This window comes from Lipotes vexillifer, unplaced genomic scaffold (genome assembly GCF_000442215.2).
Source record: "Lipotes vexillifer unplaced genomic scaffold, Lipotes_vexillifer_v1.1 scaffold370, whole genome shotgun sequence".
Taxonomy (NCBI): domain Eukaryota; kingdom Metazoa; phylum Chordata; class Mammalia; order Artiodactyla; family Lipotidae; genus Lipotes; species Lipotes vexillifer.
The window spans coordinates 2,489,931-2,499,071 of NW_006772699.1; the positions used below are offsets into that span (position 1 = coordinate 2,489,931).

At 44.6% G+C, this 9,141-nt stretch overlaps 1 protein-coding gene across 1 annotated transcript in view; it reads left to right on the forward strand.

Moving 5' to 3' along the window:
* DOCK2 (dedicator of cytokinesis 2) overlaps positions 1 to 9,141 on the forward strand; it is a 424,501-nt gene that overhangs the window by 18,937 nt on the left and 396,423 nt on the right. The window contains exon 2 of the mRNA XM_007447828.1: positions 1,797 to 1,880. Coding sequence (XP_007447890.1) covers positions 1,797 to 1,880 — 84 coding nt within the window. The remainder of the gene's footprint in view (positions 1 to 1,796; positions 1,881 to 9,141) is intronic.

Sequence of the window (9,141 nt, forward strand, 5' to 3'; positions counted from 1 at the left end):
CAGCCTTCTATCCACTGCTGTATTTATACAATGGAATATTATTCAGCCATAAAAATGAGTGAAGTAATGATAGTTGCTACATGAATGAATCTTAAAAACCTTGTGCTGAGTAAAAGAAGCCAGTTGCAAAAGACCACATATTATGTGATACTAATTGTATGCAATGTCCAGAATAGGCAAATCTATAGAGACAGAAAGTAGATTAGTGGCTGATTGTGGCTCAAGGGACTTTTTTGAGGTGATGAGAATGTTCTAAAATTAATCATGGTGGTGGTTTCACAGCTCTCTGAGTAAATCATTGAAGTCTATACTTTAAGTGGGCAAATTGTATCTAAATAAAGCTATTACCAAATAACTAAGTTAAATCTATCCAGCTTCCTGTTCTCTTGGAGTAAAGCCCAAAGTCATCGTGAAGCCCTGCATGACCTGGTTCTTGCCTCTCCAGCCTCCTCTGTGTCACCCCCCCCCCTCCTCCCTTATACTCCATGCACAGCAGTTTCCTTTTTGCTCTCTGAATGTGCCAAGTGTCTTCCTTACTTGGGGCCTTTGCGTATGCTATTCCCACTTCCTGAAATGCCCTTCCCCCCTTTCTGTTCCCATAGCTGACTTGTTTGAATCCTCCATGTACCATCAGCTCAGGGGGTCCTTTCTTAACTACCCCAACAAAAATTGATGCCTCCTCTATCAGGCCCTATTTGTTTCTTACATCACATGTATCATATTTTGTAGCCTTATGTTTATTTGTGTATTCACCAAAAGAGCAAGATCAGTGCCTAGCATGTGCCTGGCATGTTGTAGGCACTTACTGAATATCTGCTGCATGAATGAATGAGGACAACCTTGTAGGATCATACCATCCATCCTCCTGAATGAGGACAACCTTGTAGGATCTTACCATCCATCCTCCTGAGGGTCTTTCCTTAAATTGAAACACTTGTGTTTTGATTCACATGTCAAATCAAACATCATTGTGTCCTATTCTGTTCTTGAAGATCTTCCAAGCTGGATATTCCTTAAACAAACTTCATCCCTAGGTTAATGGTATGGCCTGGTCCTCACTTAGCAAGTGATGCTGAATAGGGGCTGAGCACTGCAATGATATGGTGTAATCTCACATTCCAAGGGATTAGCAGAGGCTCCCATACCACACAGGGGACTCTGGGTGTTTTCATAGCCAACTGCTACTCCCCAGAAGCTGACAGTGTAAATGGGAAGGTAGACAGTGTAAATGAGTGGTAGAAAGACTGGCATTTTAGGCTGCTGTCACCAGGTTGGAGTAATTAGGGAGCAGCAGGTAGCTCACAATAGCAGTTGAGAATATGGAAGTTAGATACTGGTTTTCCTGTCACTTCCTAGCCTGATGATTTTGGCCAAATTGTTTAACCTCTAAGCACCTCCATTTCCTATCTGCGAAATAGGATCACAGTTTACACCTCGCAGGGTTGCTTTGGGAATGGAATGAGAGGATGGGCTGAGCACACGCCGGATGTAAGTGGGAGGTCAACCATGGGAGATGACATAAACGCCATCCTTGTCACTCAGTCTGGAATGCATTACCTGTGCTGGGGAGAGGTCATGTTTGACTAATGAATGGGGGCCTTTGGGAGCCAGGCTGGGCCTGCATTGACTCCTGTGGCAGGCAGTGGTTTTTACATTGGTTTTACATTGGTTTTGTTTAGCCATGTGGGCTGCATGGTCATCAGATAAAGTCAAGAAAGGAAAGGCAGGAAGGAGCAGAGATTCTTGGTATCCAGAGGTCTCACCAGGCTGCCTCTCTGTTCCATTTCATTTCACAGCCATATACAACTTCCAAGGGAGCGGAGTCCCCCAGCTCTCCCTGCAGATTGGCGATGTGGTGCGAATACAGGAGACCTGTGGAGGTGAGTCACTGGCCCAGGCGACCCTTGGATGCCAGGAGCTTGCTGATGGTGTTGGGGCACCCCCAGGACATAACCCAGCACCTCCAACCCTCTCTTGGAACTTGCACCTCTGTGTGGTCTATTTATATACATTTTGCTAATATTAGTATTTCAGATTTACTGAAAATAATGCTTTGTTATTGTAGGAATTCATACTTAGAAACAAAAGCCAAACTGGGTGGTCTGATGTTCATTGTGCTCTCCATTCGCCCAGCCATGGAGCTGTTGGGCCCTATGACACCTTCTAGATACACTTCTTTATTAGTTTCAACACCATTATAAAGGAATATCAGCATTATTAGGGTTTTGAAGGGTCCAGTAAATTATAATCCTGATTCCAGTTCTGCTGTACATAGCTGTGTGGTTTGGACACTGCATCTGGGCCAGGAAGCAGTGCTCACCCCCTTCAGCAAGCTGGGTGCCCTGTCTTGGGCAAAATGGCATCTCTTTCTTCCCACAGAAGTGTCATCTCTTGTGAAGCCAAGTGTCTGTTGGGCTGTGTCCACCATCGTGGCGATGGTGGTGGTTTTTAAAGTTTGCACAAAGGTTAATGGCCTTGGACTCATGAGTCAGGCCACTAGAAATCAGTGTATCACCTATGTCACTGATAAAATTGACATTGGGAGCACGGCTTGGGTTAAGTGTTGAATGAGCTTGCTCATGGGCTGACTACGTTCAGGCAGGCTCTCCCAGCCCTCACTGCCTAGCTGGGCCACCACGGATCTCCTCCTGACTGGGCCTGGCTATAATCCTGCTGTGTGAGGGCGTAGAATGTGTCCTTCCTGTGGTCAGGCAGAACAAAGAGAAAGGAGGGCAGAGGGGGCTCTGTCCCTGTTTCCCAGCTAATCCCTCAGGTTAGGCTCTTCTGTGCTGGGATGGGGGTGAGGGGTAGGCAGGAGGCAGGTGTGCTACTGTTAAGGAGGTCCCCTCAAGGAGAAATAGAGGGCCGGAGGAAAGGAGGGTGCCTACAGAGCTAGCCATCTTTGGGTTCTTAACCACATAGTGAGTACTGTGCTAAATTCCCATAACATGTTAGTCTAGTTACTCCTCACAGCAACCTGCAGGACAGGTGGTATCTTCAGCCCTAGAATAGCTATATGCAATTAACAGAGCACCTCTGCGGATTCGTGAAGGAGTGTGTGTCCACACACACACACACACACACACACACACACACACACACACAAACCAAAAAGCAAACAAGCAGAAAACGCTTTTTGGAGGGAGAAAGAATTTGATATTTGATATTTCAAAGCAGCTTTAAAGGAATCATCATGGGGGAAATGAGAACTTTGTTCACCTTCCTTACATTTATTTTATGCTTTAGTACTGTTGCTATTTATTTATTTATTTTTTAAGGATTTCTTTTTTTTTTAATTAATTAATTAATTTATTTATTTTTGGCTGCATTGGGTTCTCATTGCTGTGCATGGGCTTTCTCTAGTTGTGGCGAGCAGGGGCTACTCTTCATTGCAGTGCGCAGGCTTCTCGTTGCGGTGGCTTCTCTTGTTGCAGAGCACAGGCTCTAGGCACACGGGCTTCAGTACTTGTGGCATGTGGGGTCTAGAGTGCAGGCTCAGTAGGTGTGACAGATGGGCTCAGTAGTTGTGGCTCGTGGGCTCTAGAGCGCAGGCTCAGTAGTTGTGAAATGCAGACTCCAGTAGTTGCGGCTCACGGGCTCTAGGCACGCGGGCTTCAGTAGTTGTGGCGCACAGCCTCAGTAGTTGTGGCTCACAGGCTCTAGAGCTCAGGCTCAGTAGTTGTGGCTCATGAGCTCTAGGTGAGTGGGCTTCAGTAGTTGTGGCTCATGCGCTCAGTAGTTGTGGCACGTGGGCTCTAGAGTGCAGGCTCAGTAGTTGTGGCACACGGGCTCAGTAGTTGTGGCTTGTGGGCTCTAGCTCAGACTCAGTAGTTGTGGCCCGTGGGCTCAGTAGTTGCGGCTCATGGGCTCTAGGTGAGTGGGCTTCAGTCGTTGTGGCACGTGGGCTCAGCAGTTGTGGCACGTGGGCTCTAGAGTGCAGGCTCAGTGGTTGTGGCGCACGGGCTTAGTTGCTCCGCGACATGTGGGATCTTCCCTGACCAGGGCTCAAACCCGTGTCCCCTGCATTGTCAGGCGGATTCTCAACCACTGCACCATCAGGGAAGCCCACTGTTGTCATTTTGGACATCATGCACTTTTCAGTGTCCAGGCCTCTATAGTGCCTAGTCTGGTCCTATTTTACACACAGAGTGAGTGGGACTGGGGGAGGGGGAGGGATCTGATTCCAAACACCCTGCCCTCCTCCCACAGTGCAATCCTACCCTTTACAAATGTAGTTCTACTCAGTGGCAGATAAGCAAACTCTAGGTGTCTACCAAGGGCAAAGATTGAAAATAGAAACAGCGAGCAAAACAACTCTCCTCGGTGTCACTTTTGTGCTACTGGATGCTAATCCTGAGAAACAGGCAGAGACCTCAGATTTTCAGGTGAAGGAGCAAGGCTCAGGGAAGAGAAGTGACTTGCCTAGGCTCACACAGTGAGCCAGTTGCTGTTCTCTCCACTCTCCTAAGACTGCTCCCTTTTCTCCACCCCATACCTACCAAGGCAGTGAAAATGCCTCAGAATGTTTTCTGTGTCCTGCATTTTGAAATTCAGATGAGTGTTGTTTTCTTCTTTTCATGCAGTTTCCCTGGAGAAAGTGCTTCAGGGCAGGAAACTGACCACATAGGTTACATGTAATCAGAGCCTTTCTTTACTTTTGCCTGGCCTATAGCCTGACCTTCAAAAAGACTGCACTTGCTTACTCAAGTCACCTTTGTTTTAGGGATTAACCTCCTTGCTCCTAAGCTCTTTAGTCCTGGTTTCCCATTTTAAATTTTGTTTTATCAGTCTTATTTTAATGCATCCTTGTAATAAGCAGCCACAGTACTTTTCTGGAAAGAGCTGCCAGTTCATGAGTACTTTGAAAATACATTTGGAAGTCTGTTAGACTGATTCTAGATATCTGAGGAATTGGTATGAAAATTATTAGGCTTTATCATGCATGCACTCATACCCATATAGAGTTTTCAAACTGGAATTTATAGGATCCTAAGAGTCCGTGAGGGCCTTAGGTGGCTAAGGGCTCTGAGATCAGGCCTGGTCTTACTTTTTTGCAAGCAGGGTGTTCTGCTTATGATTCCAGTTGAAAAACAGTTCCTCTGCAGATATAAAAAAGTGAAAACTACAGTGTTAGTCAAAAATTAGTCAGAATGACATAGTAGAAAAAATATGGGTGTGCTCATATCACCGTCTTGCAGAAACCTACTCAAAAAATAAAATCCAGCCAATTGAGAGATGAATCAAAATGTTAAAATACAGGAATTGAAAAGCTGTGATAAGGAAATACTGGCGAGCATTGAGTCCAAGTGAATTGATTTGTCAAAATTAGTATTAAAAGTCATGACAGTTATGACTACCCAAAAGAAAGTCATTGTTCAAAAACTGTAAAATGTAACCACCCCCCCACCCCCCGCAAAAAAAAAAACGAATACAGTTGAGAAGTGGAGAGGGGAATGGAATAGAATAGATATAGTCTTGAAGATTCAAAGCACATTTCTCCAGATATCAGCAATGATTAATTCTAGGTGGTAGGAATGTGAATATTTTTATTTTGTATTTTTCAATAATTTTAAACTCTCCCCTCTCCTCCACAGAAAGAAAAGAAAAGAAGGAAGGAAGGAAGGGAGGGAGGAAGGAAGGAAGAAAAGAAAGAAGAAAGAGAAATAAAAGAAGTAGAAAAAGCATGGGCTTTTGAATCAGAAAGTTATTCTCTGCTCCACTTACCCACTAGCTTAGTGATCTTAGGGAAGTAAGCCTCAGTTTTCTCACCTGCAAAAATGTATTATCATCACCTTGCTTCTGGGTGTGTTATGAGGATAAAATGAGAGAAGTAGAGAAGCTGTTTAGCATCATGCCTGGCTCCTAGGTGCTCTGTCTTGAATTCCATCTCTTCCCCCCATTAAACAGAGCTACACTGAGACTGGCAGGTATGTATCTATCTTAGCAATATCACCCAGGGAACACAGAAGATGGCCCTCTGATGGCCTGGAGTGGGTGAGGCTAGCCCTTCTTTGCCTGTGCACTAAACTCACTCAGCCAGATGAATGGGGAAAACAAAAATCTGAGCTGAAACCTTAGGCATGAATGAATTTCCTTTCACTAGAGCTCTCATGTTTTTAGTATTTCCTTTTAGATAATATTTTGTTGCGATGAAAACTCAAACAATTCAGAAGGGTGCCCATTGCTAAGCTTTCCTAATAGACATCCTAATGCCTATTTCTTTGTCCGTATTACATCTCTCAGACTGCCTCTCCTACCCAGAGGCAGCATAGACATTCTGCTTCCTGATTTTAGATGTGGAGAACACATGTGTTTATTAAGTAGTCAGAACTCCTCATGGGGGAATAAATGTGAAAAAGGAGCGTTGTTTTTCCCCAGTCACTTCCTTGAGTTATATTTGGTTGACATCTTTCCTGATATTTAACAACATCTCAAAAGAAGGCTTCAATTCCATATGCAGTTCAATGCTCCTCTCCCTTCCCTTTTCCTAGCTTAAACAAGGCTGGGGGTAGAGGGAGTTTGGGGTGCTCTCTCTCGGATTCTTTGACTTCCTGATCAAATAAGCCAAAAGATCAGCCAGTCCCCTGCACGAATAGCCATGTAGCTGGGGAACAAGATGCCAGATGCCCGCTATATCTCTGAGTGAATCTTCTGGACTGCATCCTTCACGCTTGGATTTGGTCTGGGGGTAAGAGAGCTCTACCTTGCACTCCAAAGGCAACAACAGCTACCTCCGAAGACCAACTCCCATCTCCTGATTACTTGGACAGTGGTGAGGGGATGTTCCTTGGGGGTATCCCAGGTTACTTAGACTCTTCCTTATGAGCCCTTCAGAGGGAATGTCTGCTCCACTCTCAGTTATTTGCTACCTGACTCTTCCTTTCCAGAACAACAGGGAAGGTTCCATTCCATCTACTGATACACATACTTGCCCGGGTCATGGGGGCCCACTCTTAGTGGCGAAGAGAATGGGATTTCTAGACAGTGGTTTCCAAGGTGCTTTTGAATTTCATTTGCCAGTAAAATGGAACAAGGGGGGAGGGGATGAGGGAGGAAGTTGACATAGCTTAACCTCCTTAAGGTAAGGCATAGCTTTTATTGTCATTGTTTTCTAAAAAATGGGGCTATACTGTGCATACCATTCTGAGACTTGTGCTTCTCACTTAAAAATATCTGGAATTCTTTCTAAGCTGGCACGTGTGAATCACCTCAACCTTGGTTCAGCTGCAAAGAGCTCTGCATGAAGAGTTCCGAATCTCCCAGTTGCTGAGTGGGGTACACCCAGAGCCATGCCGCCTCTTCTCTACTGACAACTCCACCGAGAGTGATCTTGACCCATCTGAGTCCTTTGCTTTTAGGGCACGGTGGGGTGGGTTGTGGGGGACGTTATGTGCACTTAAGAGGGTATTATTTTTAAAGTGCCACTTTGCAGGGAGATGGTCCTTTGTTTAGATCTGCTCTAGAAACAGGTTGGTATGAAAGGGACTCCATTTTCTTAAGTAAGGCTGTTTCATTGTAGGGAACTGGTAAGTGAAGTTTTCTTCCCTTTTGCTTGTGAGTGAGGCTAAAACGTCAGTAAACTTCCATTATGTTGAGTTTGAAGAATGTTTCATTTACTTTGTTGTTATGGGAATATGTTGAAATGACTTCACCAAAAAAACACACGAAAAAACCAAAAAACAGGGCTTCCCTGGTGGCGCAGTGGTTGAGAGTACGCCTGCCGATGCAGGGGACATGGCTTCGTGCCCCGGTCCGGGAAGATCCCACGTGCCGCGGAGCGGCTGGGCCCGTGAGCCATGGCCGCTGAGCCTGCGCGACTGGAGCCTGTGCTCCGCAACGGGGAGGCCACAACAGTGAGAGGCCCGCGAACCAACCAAAAAACAATATTCAAAATCTGTAGGTTCTGGAAATAAAATAGAAAATACGCCTAAGTTTCTCTGGTTAATGATGATGATGATAATTATGGATTTTTAAATGACATAATGGTATTTACTAATTTTTTTAACACCGTATGCCAGGCCCTGTGCAAACTCTGAATTCCTTAGCTAATTTAAGCCTATGAGACGGGCACTATTATTGTTCACATTTTACAAATAAGGAAACTAAGGCTTAGAGAAATGCACTAACTTGTCTAAGATCACTCAGAAGTTGCAGATCTTCATTCAAATCCAGGCTTTGATTCCAGGGCTCATACCCTTAACTACTGATTGATACTGGCTTCTGTTATATTCTTCTTGATGTTATTAGATATTTCAATCAAATAGGAAAGTGAAATACACCCAGGCACACACCACTCAAACAGATATTAACAGTTTTCCTTGTTTAGTTCATACATATTTTTTTTAAAGAAATAAACATTTTAGATGCAACTGAGATCCCCTGTTTACCCCTCTCCTATTCCATTCTTGTCTTTTTGTCCATTCTTCAGGTAATACTCATCCTGAAATTGGTATGTCTTCTTCCAGTCTGAGGTTTCGTACCTTTATCAGATGTGTTCACCTTCATAATTCAGTTTAAACAATAGTTTGTGCAACAGCCATGTATGGTAGCTGTTATTTTCCTCATTTGACAGGTGAAAACACTGAGGCTTAAGTGACATGGCCAAATATCACATTGCCCGGAGAGGGCAGAGAGAGGACTGGATTTCTAGGATGCGGATTCTTTTTTGATGTTCTGGGATGCTTTCAACCTCTCCTCCTTTTTCCCCTCCCCACGCAACTCCTGGGTGATTAGAGAATTTAGGTACATTTCATTTTGATATTCGGAATGTGGGAAAGGAGGACAGTTGGAGTTTATCATTTTCCATAAGAATGGTAAAAAAATTTCCTTTCCTCGTATTCCCCATGATGCACTTTGTGAGTTTTCTATTTATAAAGTTTTCATGGATAGGGTTAGACAAAAAAAGCCCTTTCTATTACTTAACTGAAAGGGCATTAAGCCAGGGGACAAGTCCTGGGGTGTGGTAAATGCTGTGTTACCCTGAGCCTGGTTTTGATCATGGCGTCTCTTGTCATGGATTTTGCTATGTGTGCCAACTGTTGTTATCTGCCCAGTCAGGCCTTGGAGTACAGCCAGATATAACTGACCAGTGACCAGACTAGGGAGTGGACATCAGGGGTCATAGAGGTCAGTGGTTCAGCA